Source organism: Sceloporus undulatus, chromosome 5 (genome assembly GCF_019175285.1).
Source record: "Sceloporus undulatus isolate JIND9_A2432 ecotype Alabama chromosome 5, SceUnd_v1.1, whole genome shotgun sequence".
NCBI lineage: Eukaryota > Metazoa > Chordata > Lepidosauria > Squamata > Phrynosomatidae > Sceloporus > Sceloporus undulatus.
This window is the reverse complement of record NC_056526.1, coordinates 168,385,031-168,400,929: the sequence shown is the minus strand read 5'-3', so window position 1 is coordinate 168,400,929 and position 15,899 is coordinate 168,385,031. Positions and strand designations below refer to the sequence as shown.

General features: G+C 38.0%; 1 protein-coding gene across 6 annotated transcripts in view; it reads right to left on the bottom strand.

Annotated features, from left to right (window-relative positions):
• Window positions 1–329: 329 nt before the first annotated feature.
• The window catches only part of LOC121930502 (CXXC-type zinc finger protein 5-like), an 87,834-nt gene continuing 72,264 nt past the window's right edge, over window positions 330–15,899 (bottom strand). For 2 of the 6 annotated variants that reach the window (XM_042466909.1, XM_042466911.1), the window contains one exon: window positions 330–8,119. In XM_042466909.1, coding sequence (XP_042322843.1) covers window positions 8,075–8,119 — 45 coding nt within the window. In that variant the 3' untranslated portion in view covers window positions 330–8,074. Of the gene's footprint in view, window positions 12,257–15,899 lie in introns of all 6 variants that reach the window. The other 4 variants (XM_042466907.1, XM_042466908.1, XR_006103963.1 and 1 more) reach the window with 3 other exon arrangements.

Sequence of the window (15,899 nt, the reverse complement as noted above, 5' to 3'; positions counted from 1 at the left end):
AATGAAATTCGAGTTTTCCATGCAGTTTTCCATATAGTTCTCTGTCACCTGAAAGGGCCAAGTAAATATTGTAGAAATAACCTGTATTCCAGTTCTTTATATCCTATTTATATATTCTGCTTGACCAGAATATTATTATTAACTAAAGAGTTATATTAGATCTTTATTTTTTTTAAAAAAATATCATAATGGATCTGACATGTTCACAGTCCATGAAACATCAGTTAAACTATTTTTAAATAAAATCAAAAAATTAAGTTTAAAAAAATAAGTCACATAAAACCCAAAAACATTCTGCATACTTTGTACCAAAATCACATTGCCTTTATTAAAGTATTAATCAAGAATAGGAACCTTTTTGGTTATTTTGCAAAAGTTGTTATCAAGGATAATAACTTTATTATTTAAGATCCCTCAAACAAAATCTGTTTGTGTTCATGGAAAAAGAGAGATCTTTAGAGTACTAAATTCCTTTATTCAACAACACAGAAATATCACAAAAAACAATTTTACTGGGCAAACCAAATGGTTTTTATACAATTTTGTACATGCCCCATAAGTGATTTGAAATAAACACACCATTTTCCAAAACCGCTTTTCCCCCCATAATTGCACAAGCATACATACATTTTACACAAAGATCTATTAGAAAATTTAATAGATAACTGCACAGTTCAGAAATAGGAGAACAGTGTGAACGGAGTACATTGCTGTTGCCCATTTTTTTCGGTGGGGGGGGGGAGGTAATCCCAACTCCCTGCAATTGTGAAAATGGAATACTTTCTCACATTTGAGCTGTGTCTTATGTGCCAGGAATCAGCAGATCCCAGTGTGAAACTGCCAAATTTAATAAAAACAAAATCTGAAACATTTAGCTGTTACATGGGAACCAACTGTTTGATATCACTATGCAACCAACCATGATCAAAGACCTACCACTGCTTTTTGCTGGATGTAGTCGACCCTGAATGGTGTGTTCATTTAATTACTTTCTTCTTCTTTTTCCATTATTTGATTACAGACATAGCCAGTTTAAAGGCTTCATATTCTTTAGTGTTAATTGTATGGCTTTACATACCAGGGGTTCTGAACAAACGGGAATATTTCTTTTTCTCTTACAGAGTTGACTATTATTGATTCCTACATATGCTCCACTTGCAACCTTATAATTGAACAGGTTTATTTGGTGTATGGTGAATATATATATATATATATATATATATATATATATATATACACACACACACACACACTGTCAAAGTGACACATATATACTGTACTATATTTGAATTGGCATACTTAGTGTTAAAAGACATCAACGTTACCCTCCTTTGTCCCAACGCCAAGCCATATGTTTATTATGAGGGAGGCACAAAGCATGTGTTACTTCCTCATTCAGTTTAAAGGAGCAGGGATCTCTGCAATTATATCCACTGGTCCATGCAGAGATACCATTTTTTGAAACAGTTCTCTGGCAGGAAACTACAAGATCAGAGAGTGCAGGTGTGTGTGTGGATAGTATTATAAAACTTAAATTATTTCCAGCAGAATCCTATATATATCTACTTGGAAGTAAGCTCCCCTGACTGGTCTTCAGCTTGCTTCAAGAAGTATGCACAGGACTACAGCCTTGAAGGAGGTTTTGAGGAAATACAAATTAGATTAAAGTCCCTAACAATAATTTATGTTACAAATAATTTGATACCTCACCAGGGAGAAAAGAGCAGAAAACAGATTTCTTTCTTTAAAGCACTCATAACCAAAACTTTCTAAATATAACACTACATCATATGAATTTTGGGTCAATGAAATGTAACTTATCATGATGATGTAGAATTTATACTTTAGACAACTGAAAAACTGCAGAAATCAAAGCAATATATCTATATTCATTATGCTTTCTTTTTTAATAATAATTATCAGGTGTGTTATTTTTTTAACAATGTGGGATTGACATGTAAAACATCACAGTCACAATATACAAATTCATCAGTTCTTTTAAAATCAATCAAACGAACAAAAAAGAACTAAAACTCAGAAATGAAATCACATTTACACTTGCAACATCAGGGTATTAGACAGGAAGTACATTGCTATGAATCATTGTACACCTAAAGTAGCCTAGACTGAATTCTTCTGTGCCTTATTTGTTAAAAGCGATCACAAAAAATTGTTTCAAACAAGGCAAGCTCAACAGCCAGATGGGCAAGTAAGGCTTTAAAAATTTGCTTAAATGGATAATTGATAAATAGCCACTTGTTATTTAAATTATGCTCAACAATTGAGGTACAGAACAAGAATAATGGCTTTGCCAAAAATAAAAGATCCCAACGATCTCTTGTGATATCACAGAACATGCCTGGGAATTTCTCTTAGATGATGACTTCTTGGACATTAAAATCTAGGATAGTGTTCCAGGGAAAGCAACATCAGTTAAGAAGGATACACCATGGTCAGAATCCTCTTAATATGCATGTATAAGTGTGGATTACAGGTACACATGTCTTTTTAGATGGGAGTCCAAGGGAGGCAGTTCAGGCAATGTAGCTCTGAGGGGAAGGAATAGGAGGGTGCTCTCCATCTGTGAGGGCACTCCTATTTCTTTCCCCATCTGAGCTGAAACAAGCTTGTTCTTCACTGTCTGAACTGCCTTCCTGCATCTTCCCCACCAGTGAGCTGGAGTGGTCCCTTTCAAGGCATACTAACTATTGAGGGAGGGAGGGAGGGAGGGAGGGAGGGAGGGAGGGGCACAAAAGACTAGAGGATAACCCCTTGTGTACCATTTTTAAAAAAGGCATATGTGGAGATATACATGGAATTGCAGAGGTGAAGCTGAATGTACTCACTGCTTGGTGGAGGATCTCATCTCCATGGATCCAGATTCTAGGGATTAGGAGCTTCCAGACCTGAACTCAGGGCTTGCCTGCATTACTTATAAACTCCAAATTCCCCCCCCTCCCACCCCAGCTTGCTGAATGTTATTTACATTACGTAGGCATAAACCACCAAACTGGGTCCAGGTTTCACCATGACCAGTCCTGATTCAGATTTCCTCCACTTGTCCCACATTAAAAAGACTCACCTTTTGCTATGGGTTTTCCTGAAAACCAGGTGCAAAACACGGTGATGATAGCCAGCTGCTTTCCCACACAGTCCCTGCAGGTGCCCCTCCCAAGTTGCTCTGCAGGCATGATTTCCTCTGAGGAGTCCCATTCTGACCTCAGAGCAACTTGTGTCTACAATGGTGGCAACTGCCAGCAGTTTGCTGAAAACCCACAGCAAGTAAAGGGGGTGGATTTGAGGGGAATTTGGGGGCAGAATACTCCAAGGGAATCTTGAAGTATACTGCCAAACATAGATGATCCCTTAATTGTTAGTCCCATTATACACACACACACACACACACACACACACACAGTGCACCCGCACTATAGGCAGGTGCCCCATCACAGCTTCCTGCTTACATGGAAGCTGCGTGATGGGAGAAAGAATGGTGTGCATGCCTGTGGCACTCACACTCTCCTGCACTGTGAGCACAAGCCCCATTCAGTTGAATGAGAATTGAGCATGCGTGTTTTTTGGCTCAGGCGGGGGTCCGGAACAGATCCTCCGTGTAAGCCTAGGGACCACTGTGTGCGTGCGTGTGTGTGTGTGTGTATCTTGATTTACAAAATTGCAATTGATCTAATGATGGCTGTATAGTTACTGGGACTAGCAACCAGATTTTAGCCACTCTTTACCTTTGAACCTATCTCAAAGAGACATGAATGGAACACTTAAGATGAAACAATCCTATTTATTTTATTTATTACCTTGTACTAAAAACGGAAATTTGTTTTACTTCCTACAGTTATGGATGTGATGCCAAATTGTATGTAAGTCAGGACTTTGCATTAGCTGTAAAAATCTTCAGTCTCTCATCCCTACTACATCATATAAGTTTGGTACTATTTCTACTCTCACATGTTTCTCCTAATTATTCTGGCTCAAACAGAATAATATTATTAATTAACTCTTGCCTGCTTGTTTCATGGTTCTTGACCACTTCTACAGTTCTTTGCGTATTGGTGCAAATACATATGATTTTTTTCCCAGTGTGCAGCTCATATGTGAGGTAGAACTCTCCAACTAGGACATGGGAAGATTACTCACCTTTCATAAGCCCTTACTTTAAATTGACACAAGCCTTCATCTTTTCATAGATGGACTGCAGTTTTTCCATGTAGGATTTCCAGTAGAGCCACACAGAGAATGTCCTAATTATTTACAGTGCTGAGCAGTGAAAAGAATCTAGACCTGCCTCATAATTTAAGCCCACATATCTCATAGAGATCCATGTCTTTTAAGAGAAAAATTTAGAATGCAATTCTTGGTCTGAGAAATATGTCCCTGGGGCTAAAGGATGTCAGAAGGGTAGGCTAGGGATGTTAAGAAACACTCACACTTCCCTCCCCTCATGCTTGATAGGAAAAGGTGTCTCTGTACATTGAGACACACTGTTAAGAAAATGCTCTGGAACTTTTTTTTTTTTGGGGGGGGGGGTTTGGTGACAAAACCCCTAGTAAGAAAAAAACATGTGAAATAACTATGTATTTTGCACAAAATCCAGTTTTGCTGCACAAAAATAGTTGTTTTTACAAAACCATATTTTTGTGCAACTCCCTCTCAATCTTTAAGTGAAAATAAATAATTTAAAATACAGAAAAAATATTGTAAGCTTGCCTAGTGAGGAGAAAATGTTTGTAATTCTTTGTTCATTCATGGAAGAGGGAGGAGGAGGAGGAGGAGGAGGAGGAGACTTTGCCTTCCTAGTGTGCATCATCTGACAGTGTGTCTTAACTCCTTTCCAGCTTTGCTGATGTTGTTTTTTTAAAAAAAACAAAAAGATCCAGGGAAAGGTATAAGAAGTGAAATTAGTTCTACCTGTCCTTCTGTTCTCTCAGCAGTAAGCCGGTGGGGCTTTGCATGGCATGGAGCCTTCAATATAGAAACACTTCATCTATGGTCTCCTTCCCCTTAGGATCATTCTTGTAACCACTTAAACATTCTCTTGCTTTCTATGAGACATAAGTAGGTTTCACCTTTTTTGAATTACATGTCATATCCTTGCTGAGTGGAGTGAGAGAACTGACTTACTCTGCTGCTGTTACCTTGAAAATGTTATTTGAATAGATTATCCTGTCACAAAATGGACAGAAAACAAAAATTAAAATCCAGTTTTAAAAAATGCATGGTTTTAAAGGAAGGCAGTCAGAAACAGGTCAGAGAAGGGAAATGATTCACAGTGATGGCCTTTGCTCTTTATCTTAAATCATAACACTTTGCTGCTGTCCAAAACACCTAATACCCTTCAAGCTTATGAATTTTCTCTCTGATAAAATGAAAAGAAAGGAAACAAAACAAATTGAGATAACATTCTGAAGAGAATTATCTGTGGACTAGTTTTCCTATTATTGTGTCTGCCTGTGCATTAGAATTCTGCACTTATAATCACACATTCTGTAGCAATGCATTCTGCAACAGGAATTCATTATACAAAACAGCCATGTTAGCATATATTTGAATGTTATTGTTCCTAAAGTAAAACGGCCAGTTTATTTTTGCTACTTTAAAATTTGGTGAGTGGAGGTGTCTGGTAAGGGGAAAATCTCATGAAATGCCAATTACAGGAATTAATATACCCCAAATAACATATTTTGTTACTTTAAATAAGTTAACCAGGAATATCTGTCAAGCACACACACACAGAGAGAGAGTCTGCACACACAACTGTAAATGTAGATGGGAATCTTCACCTTTAAACAAGGCATTGCAGGGGCAGAAAATTAACTCTTGAGTATGACATGGCAATTGTAAGAATAGCAAGAGTAGCTAAAAGTATGAATCATCTATCAACATTATGGTATCTCAAATATGCATCTTTGGATACTGGAATATACAGTGGAATGTGAGTTGTGCCAAATATAAAAACTGGACTATCCATCTACACTATAAACACTGGAAATCCTATACAAGCAGCCTCTGGCATGCACACTGCCAGCATTTTTTTTCAGTCGTTCCACACACACACACTGCACTGAGCAAGCCTATATTTTTTCTTTCAGTATGCCGGCATGATGGTGGGGCTGAGATATGCAGGATGCTGAGGGAGCTCTCTCACACTCGGCATCCATGCTGTCTTTAGCACAACCTTGGCTGTGCACATTCCTAAACACTTTACCCATCCCATCATATATATTTCCCTTATTTTTTATTTATTTTCTTATTTTAAGTACACAAAGCTCTGCTTTTTAACAAAATGGCTACAGAGACAAAGTAATCTTGATGAGGTAAGAAATTCACTTTCCTACATTCTGTTTTCTTTTAAATGGTTTAGCACAGCCAGTGCAGCAAAGTGAGTGGATTGGAAAATATAGCTGAAACTCCATGCTAAAAATTTCCCCCTAAGCAAAACAAACCATAATAGTAATCATTCAGTTTCCATTTTCATTTTTATTAAAAGTGCTAATATTTGTAAAAACTTTAAAGGTGATCAGGCTTTTGTGACCTGAGGGAGAAGACTGCAGTAACTATTCAATTCTGGCTAAATTTGTAAACTAGTCTAAGGGCTAAATGCTGCACCTGGAGCAAAAAATAGTTGATGGTAAAGTGTCCCCATTCCCTCAGTGAAAGATCAATAAAGCAACTAAAATGTGTGGCATGATAGATTCCTCTTCTTTGCAAGACATTAACACTTTTTCATTTTCTATCTTAAAACAACTTGAAAATAACTCTGGGTAACATTAAATTTGGATATTCATTTATAATGTAAACTCAAATTTTGTGGTGAAATACAAAACCAGTTAATTGATAAGTAGATACTGTAGAGGGGACACAATCAGTAAAGCACTTTCCAAAGAAATGCAAGTGTATAATCACTTCTCTAATATAGTGTTCATGAAGACTAAATTTTACATTATATGTCTTTCCTTCTGTACAACATTAGGGTCTGAAGGTTTCTGGTGGATTCATTGTTATTTTTACTCTCATACAACTCTGCATTATTCATGGAAGGGCACATGGATTTTTTTTTTAAAAAAAATCATCAACAACAGTGTTGCCATTGCTACTGCTGCTAGTGGACAACCGGCAAAAGGAATAGTTAAAGCTCGGATTTATTGCTCCAGATTGAATTTGAAGAATGACACGGTTGTGTGCAAACAGTTAATCTCCATAGATGCTCAGACGTGATTGTCTCTTTGTGTCTAAACACATAAAATACAAGCTGCTATCTGTACAGTTTACAGTACTGAAACACATATATTGGCAAATGAAGTATAGATATGGTACTTTGTAAAGATACATTATTTTATAGCAGGGGTTTACCCAAACTTTTTCTTTTTTACAGCCACTTTAAAAATAGACAACAACTTCACTAGTTTAGCTAAATTACATCAAAGAAAGAATTGGTGTGTACTGAATGTGAGTAAACTGGCCAATTCCCCAGGGTCCCAGATACGGTGGTCTCCTGGTAAGAGAGTGGCCCTCACAGAGCTGGTCAATGTGCTCTTCTGTGAAGTGTTTTCATATTCAGAGGGCCTTTATAGAGAGGAAAGCAACACACAACAGTTAACACTGGAACCAGCTGCACATAATGCAACCAGGTTATTTGGGAGAGACAGAGTGAGATGACTGGAGGGTTGTCTGAATAGCATGAAAACATAAGAAAGCAAACTGTGATGCAAGGAGAGGGCACAGCATTCACAGAAAATCAAGACAGTGAGCATGATGGGGGAAAAGAAGGTAAAACAGTACTATCTTATGTTCAAGCATTTCTGCAGGGGGGGAATGGTCTGTTTTTATCACAGACTCTGTTCTCCAAAGCTTCCAAAACTCCTTTTTCCCGTCTTACCTGGAGACCACTCTCTCTACTTCATAACTTGTTGTCTGTTTGTTTGGGTTAATTATTTTTTCTTTTTTGAGGAAACCCCTATACATTAATGAAAATAGGATCTGAACATATTCTTCAGTGGTGGACTAAGCAGTTTCTTAAAACAAGACTTCAGGCTGCCTTGAAAATAAGATATACTACTGCTTAAAAGAACCATCGGAATGCTTCAGCGCTGGGAACAGGCGTTCTCTATAAAAAAAAAGAAGCAAGAAAACAAGTTAAGCTTTCTTTCCATTGCATTGAAAGATTTCTTCTTTATTAACCTGTTTTCCTTCTGCAGTTTCTTTATATATCAGTTGCACTCTTCTTATAGTACAATCTGGTACCTATCTATTCAGAACTAAGTAGTACTGAGTTCAGTGGTGCTAACTCCCAGACAAGTATATATAGGATTGCAACCTTAGGTAACCTAGCAGTATTGCAGCATCTTCTGGTGCTTATAATTTAAATGTCCTCTGCTTAGAAACCTATTCCTGTTTTAGCAATCAAAAATTCTTACTTAGATTTCAAAAGAGTGGTTCTTGAATGAATCACTGGCAATCAGAGCAAGCATTCCACCAATGGATGCAGAATATCACCCATCTGGTGAATGTGTATGAGGATGACTTGCAATTTTTTTAGTCACAAAACACATTTGGTAATAAGACTTTTTTAAAAAAAATGATGTGTTTTTCACAGAATCAGATTGTAAATTAAACAACTAAGAGTTTGGTGGCAGCTTAAAGACTAAGAAACAATGCAATCCTATACATGTCCAGTTACAAGTTAAGGCCACTATGTTCAATTGGACTTGCTTGCAGGTAAGTGTGTGCACAGAAGTATTGCAAAAAGTCAATGCAGCATGCACTTCCATGGGTACAGTGGGGTAGATAGACTTTGATTTTTTTAAAAAAAAACTGGTGTAAGATTTAACATAAGAGTTTTGGAGCACACTGACAGAAGCAACATGGTGAGCTGGGAGCAGAGAAGACAGAGCTTTCTAAGTTACTTTTTGGACAACAACTCTCAGAATTTCCAGCTAACAGCCATACTAGCTAAGGGTCTGTGACAACTATAGTCTTAAAACAGTAAATTTCCTCAAGCTTTGTTACTGCACCCCATATACAGTACACTAGGGTAACCTGAACATTCAATCCCAAAGGCATATCAGAACAAAGGAATAAATTCTAGCACACCCTCACACAGCTTGGCATCCTCGAGATATATTAGGTTATAGTTCCCACAATCCGAAACTAGTGTGGGATAATGATAGTCTCACACAGCTGGGGGCCACCAGATTGGGAAAGGCTATTGTAACATAAAATTAGAACTATATTAACTACAGCAGAACTGCACTAACCAAAAGAATACATTAGTATTCATACTAAATGAGAAACATGAAGGCAATGAGACCAGCAATTACCAGTCTTGGTTCATGATTTTTGCAATTTTACTTATTTTTAAACTACTTAGAGTTAAACTCTTGAATCCAAATATGGATTCAAATCTGGAAATCATTCAAATGAGAAGAACCCAGTAGACTTTCTGGTTTCCTGTGGCTTGTAGCACTTTCTTAGATAAGTGAAAGTTCATGCCATTTTTTAAAAAAACAACAAAAACCACTTTTTAAATGGTGTGTAGAACTTTCTTTATGGTTTGCCACTGCAGACAAAATGCCAGCCCTACATATTTCATAACATTAAGACCTTGTGCCTAAAAGTTAGTATTTTTTCTGTTCCCTCTGCATCACCCTTTCTTTTTGTGCATGCCTTTTTTTAGATTGTGAACCTGGAGGAAGGAACTATCTCTTCTGGCTTTTGATATGCAAGATGTATGTCTCTTCAAGTCAACTTATGGAGACCTCATAAATGTCATAAGACATAAGGTTTTCTTAGGCAAGGATTACCAGAGGTGGTTTTGCCAGTTCTTTCCTTTGAAATATAGCTTTAAGCACCACTATCTCTTGTTGATCTGCCATCCAAGTACCAACCAGTAATGATTCTGCTTAGCTTCAGAGATTAAACAGGATCTGGTACCTTCATGGTACTTAGGGTGTTTTATAAACTACTCATAGAGAATTTCCAGCTGAAGAGGGGGTAGAAGTGTTTCAAATGAGTGATGGAAAAACATGGGCCCTACAGGCCTGATTTTTTGCATCCTTGCCTCAGAAATTACTGGTGTTCTGTATTTTTTTTAATCAGAAAAACTGAAGAAGGGCAAGTTAGGAAGACAAAAAACAACCTTGGGGTGAACTGTCTCTCCTGAAATCCTCCAGCATAGGGGGAAACTATTTAAATAGGTCATGGGGTCCCCTGAACTGTTAACATTAAATAAATACTCATCTTCTAAAACCAAAAATAGCTTTCCAGAAGCTTTCAGATTTGTTTTCCTTTTTTGGCATTTGTGGATGCCTGTGTGGTCCCAATATGTTCTCATAAGAAGAAAATTAGCCTCCAGACCTACTGAAGATTCCCATCACTCTTTTAAATAATATAAATGCAAAGTGAGTTCACTGTCATCATACTGTCATCAAAAGTGAACCCCAAACTAGGCTTCTGGGGAGACCTTCTAAAGGCAGCTATAGAAAAAAAAAGGAATGGCATCTAGAAACACCTTAAAGATGGGGTGGAAGCAAAACACCAACCAAAGATGCAGAGAACAGCCCAGTGGCTGTCCTCCTAAAAATCTCCCATTACCCCCATGCTCTGGCCATCCCCATTTACCCAATGGGAGTCACACATGCAAAATTTTGATCTGCAGATCTACAGCAAAAATCCTACTAGTTTTGTCAAGCAACACCTCTTTCCCCTCTAGTTCCCTATGATTACCAAGTGTACAAGTATCCATCACCTGTTGACACCCTGCATTAACTTGAAACTTCAGCTGGCCATTACAAATACAGTTTAGGCCTCGAAAGAAAAGAGGCAAAGAAAGTTATCAAAGGAATGTGAACCCAGCAAATATAAGAGTTCTAGAAGTGAAAGATTTTCAGTGTCTTGGTCTCTGCAATTCTAGAAGATTTGGGGACTGTAGGAAAATTTCATTTTGGGGGCAGAATGTCCTTATTTTGTCCCCTCCTCCTTAGAGCTACACCCCTGGCTCTTGTTAGGGGAAATTTCAATGTTCCTTCTATGTTCAAATGGATAAAGGAGTTGGGCTCATTTGTTGTGTTATGTCTGGAGATAGTTCCTTCCACAAGCAAAATGCTGTTAAGTAAATTTATCTGGCACAATTATTTAGCATTGTTTGTTTTCTTTCTTTTACTGTTTCTTAATTCTGTCTCTCCTTTTTAATTGATTTTGGACAAACCTTTATGGGGAGGAGACACAAGAAAAAAATGAAACAAAAGAGGCAGGAATTATGGGGATTATTTTATTGCCTTAATTCAAAGTCCATCCCTCCTCTCTCCTTCCACTAATTTTCACAATTTATCAACTTATTTTATCACCTTGAGGGAGAGTCTTATATGTGTTATCATTTGCATCTACTGTACTTGAAAATATGCACATTTCCCCATACACAGTTGTGTATGTGCATCTACAAAAGCTGTAACCAAAAAATGTAACATGGCTTCTGTACCTTTACTAACTGTACGGCAGAAAACATTTTGCAGGATGATGTTTCTTATGGGATAATGCTACATAGAAAAACTGTATCTGCCAAAAACAAATCTTTCTTCTGCAGAATGTTTAAAGGAAACAAGCCACTGCAATCTATTAAGCCCAACACAAGTCTCAACTGTAGCACAAGAAGAAACTGTCCAAGCTATGAACATTTGGAAATGTTGATGAAATCCTTCAACCTCCTTGACCCCAGGGCATAAGACATACTGCTAAACCTCCCATTCAGTCTTATTTTGGGCTTATCTACACTGGAATTTGTCATCCTCCAGTTTCCAATTATTGCAAGAAGCCACAGACACAGTAAGGCTACAGAATTTGAGTGACATGAAAACAACCATCAGAGCTGGGCATCATTAACGTACAGACTAGGAAGCTGCAACTACTGCAAAATGCAACAGCTAGACTGTTGACTAGAATGCGATACAGAAACCATACAACATTGTTTCTAGAGGAATTGCACTGGCTACCAATACACTTCTGGTCTGAATTCAAGGTGCCAGTAGGACATTTAAAGCTCTAAATGACTTAGGACCTGAAGGAGCACCTTTCGCTATATATACCTGCCTGTGGTTTGAGATCTGTTGAAGACTCCCTCCTCTGTGTCCCATCGGTCAAGGCAACCAGCTGTGGGAAGATGTGAGAGAGGGCCTTCTCTGCTGTGGCTGCCCAGTTAGGAAATACCCTCCTCTTCGTCGCCTGATTGGTACCAACACTGCTGTCATCCCTGGCCAAGTAAAAATGTCTGTTTACTAAAGCTGTCAGGGCATGATTGATCTTGTCCAAGCTGACACATAAGAATGGTATTAAATTATTTTAATTGCTTTTAAACTGTCCTGTTTTAAATGTCCAATGGTTTAATATGCTTTATGCCTTTAAATTTTTCTTATTTAACTTGATGTAAACTGTTCAATGCTGACTTTATTGCATACTAGCCTGAGATCCTTACATATAGGGTAGGATATACATATTTTAACTAACTAATTAATAAATATCCTTCCACTACATGCTGAAAGTAGGAGAAGAGTTAAACCTCAGAGGCAAAGAGTATACTGGAATGCAATAGGCCCCAAATTCACTTCCTGGTATCACAAGGCAGGTCCAGAAAGACTTCCATTTTAATCCCAGACAACTGCTTCCAGTCAGCATGAACAGTACTAAGTTATATTGATGAAAGGACTGAATCTCCTATGTTCCTGTGGGTTGAATGAAAACATATGCAAAAGGCTCAGAGTAGATATATAATCTCTCATTGCTATGATCAAAGATTGTCAAAAGAAATAGCAGTTCCAACACCTGCTGTCTACTTCTCAGTATGAACTGTGTTATAACTTAGGCTAAAGACAGGAAACATGTGGTCCTCCAAAAGCTGTCGGATAACAACTCCCCACAGCTGAAATCAGCATACTGAATGGTGAACATTGATGGGAATAGCAGTCCCACAACGTCTGGAGGGCCACATGTTCTTATCCCTTAGGTTGCACTCCTCGTTATAGTTAGGCTGCTTATGTCTTACTGAGTTTGGTAGGACTTTAGCCAGTAAATCATGCCAAAGTGTGCAGCCCATGGGAAAAGTTCAGTCTTAATGGTTCAAAGAGGTGAAAGGCAAAAGAGGCAGATTGTTATGGTCCATACAAAATGATACATGAGGCTTGTTGACCATAAGAATAATCCTGTAGTACAGGACCAAAACCTATCTAATCCAGCATTCCATTGTCACAGCGGTGGGCCCGATGACTGTTGGAAGCCCACAGGCAGGACATGGGCTCAAAAGCACATTCCTCCTGGTGTCCTCTAAGTGAACAGGTGTCAGGTATGCTTGAAGCAAAGCAACAGTCCAATCGGTAGCCCAAAGGAGAAAGAGAATCAGACAAGAAAGGATAAGGAATAGGGGTGTAAAGAATACCTCAAAATTTAATCTCATAATTGATGAAAAAGGGGACAATCCTCACAGTAGTTTTGCATTTTGGGAGGCTCTGCCCCCCCCCAAAAAAATTGTGCAAATAATCTGCATTCTTGGCATGTTTATGCAAAACATTTTATAGTATACACCAGTTTTGCACCAAGCAATGTATTTTGCACAAAATATCTTTCATGTCTAATATTTCTATACTGTTTTGCAAAATATATGTGTGTGAGAGAGAGAAAGGGAGAGAGAGAAGAGAGAGAAGAGAGAGAAGGGAAGCAAGAGAAAGAGAAAGAAAGCCCTTCCAATCCATTCAGTGGGAAGAACACATTTAAAATTATTCTGTTTTGCATCTAAGAATAAAATAACCAAAATTTGCATGCCTAGCAGTGTGTTAATATTCTCTCTCCCATTTTTATAGCAGGGGTAAAAAAAAAAAAGAGCAGATTTTAGGATTAGCAATGATAATTCTGAAAAGCCATGCAACTTAACCAGTTTTCATCTGTGAAATGCTGGAGGGTCAAGCCCAATCTACACATGCAGCATGAAGGAAATGACAGAATGCTGAGGAGCATTCTATAGGACATCACACTGTAAAGAAATGTATATGTTTCACCTTTTTTGTTTAATATCAACCTCTATTTACAAAATCATCACCACCACCACCACCACCACCATTATCATCTGCCAAGAGAACATCAGGAAACTGTTTGGCCTAGAACATTTCTCCCTGTTGATACCCTTCTCTGTAAAGGTTTTTAATGTGAGGGAGTATTCAAAAGTGTCATCTTCCACTTGAATTGATGTCTGTCTGTTCTACCCTCTCATTCTGCCAGTTTTCATCTGTGAAATGCTGGAGGGTCTGGATTAATCTGAGTAGAACTGGTCAACTAGGGATTTCAATCATGTCACACGCACTCACCATACAACTAACACCAAACTTACTGCTTCACATTGAATTCATATATATTCACATATGAGTTTACAATAGGGCCTTTTGCTTTTTAAGTATGCAAGAATTCATGCATGTCTACCTACAGAGCCAGGAAGGAAACTTCTAGTTCTGATAGTTTGCATGAAACTATTCCAAGTAACTGGGGGCAGGGGAGGAAAGAACCCATACCTCTTATTTCTTGAACTCTAACTGTATAGTCTTTTGATGATGCCAAGGCTGAACTGTGTAAATTGGGCCAATTTAGGCTGCAATCCTGTACACACTTACCTAGGAGCAATTCCCAATGAACTCATTATTTCCATTCATCACAGCTTCTTTTCTATGAGAAAATGTTACCTACTTATTTTGTTTCTAGTTACAATTAACACACAATGCCAAATCATGATTTGTGATGTTAGGTGTGTTGGGACAATTTTGGACTGATGCAACAATTCCTTGCTCCCCAACCCTGCTTCTCACTCCAATCAGATTACTGATTTTGGCAAAGATACAAATTAGGATTAAGCAGCATCGACTCACCACATGGGAAGGGAGAGCAGGTGGCAGGGAGCAGAAATGTGTGTGCCCCAGTATGTCTCTAAGTATAATAACATAGTGCCACCAAGCTTTCATTTGGAATTGTGCCTAAAGGCAGCCAGATGGTTAACAGAGGCATGGATCAACAACACTGTTCTGAAATATGTATATAATGGATTTTATAAGTAGAAAAGTCAGGATATAAATCCTCTATAGTGTCACTCGAATTGGTGACCTCCAGATGTGTTGAACTACAATTTTTACCACAACCTAATGTGGAGAATGGCAGTGATGGATGAGAATGAGGGCAGTTGTAGTCCAACAAATATGAGGTCATCAAGTTGGGGGAAGGTGTTTTAATAAATCCTTGCATTTCCACTTTCAAGGTGGGTGCACTTGGTATGCATGGGCAAAAAAATGAATTAATCATCCTTTAAAAAAGCAATAATATCAATAATATAGAAGCAATATTTAAAAGTTGCAGATTGGAAGGTATCTGTGGAAAATAAGAGAAGAAAGTAACATCAATAAAACAACTGGTACATTAAAAGCTGTTGGGAAAAATCCTACAATCTTCTGCTGACCCTGGAAAGAAGACTAAGAAATATCCTGGGGCAGGGAGTTCCACATTCTGGGTGCCACCAACAAGCAAAGCCCTCTTGTATGTCCCAATAGTATCAGAGAGGAAAGAACAGAAGGGCCTCTTAGATTACTTTACCAGACTAGGAGTTATGTGTTTGTGTATGTATGTTTGTGTGAGAGAGATCATGAGATGGGGGGAGGATTCTTTAGCTATTCTATTCATAATGCACTTAAGGCTTTAAAGGTGACAGCCAGCACCTGAAATTGTGCCCAGAAGTAGACTGATAGCCAATATGACTGGTATAACAATGAAGTAACATGCTCCAAAAATCTGGCATCAGTCAAGACTCTCAGAGCAGGATTATTATTATTATTATTATTATTATTATTATTATTATTATTATTATTATT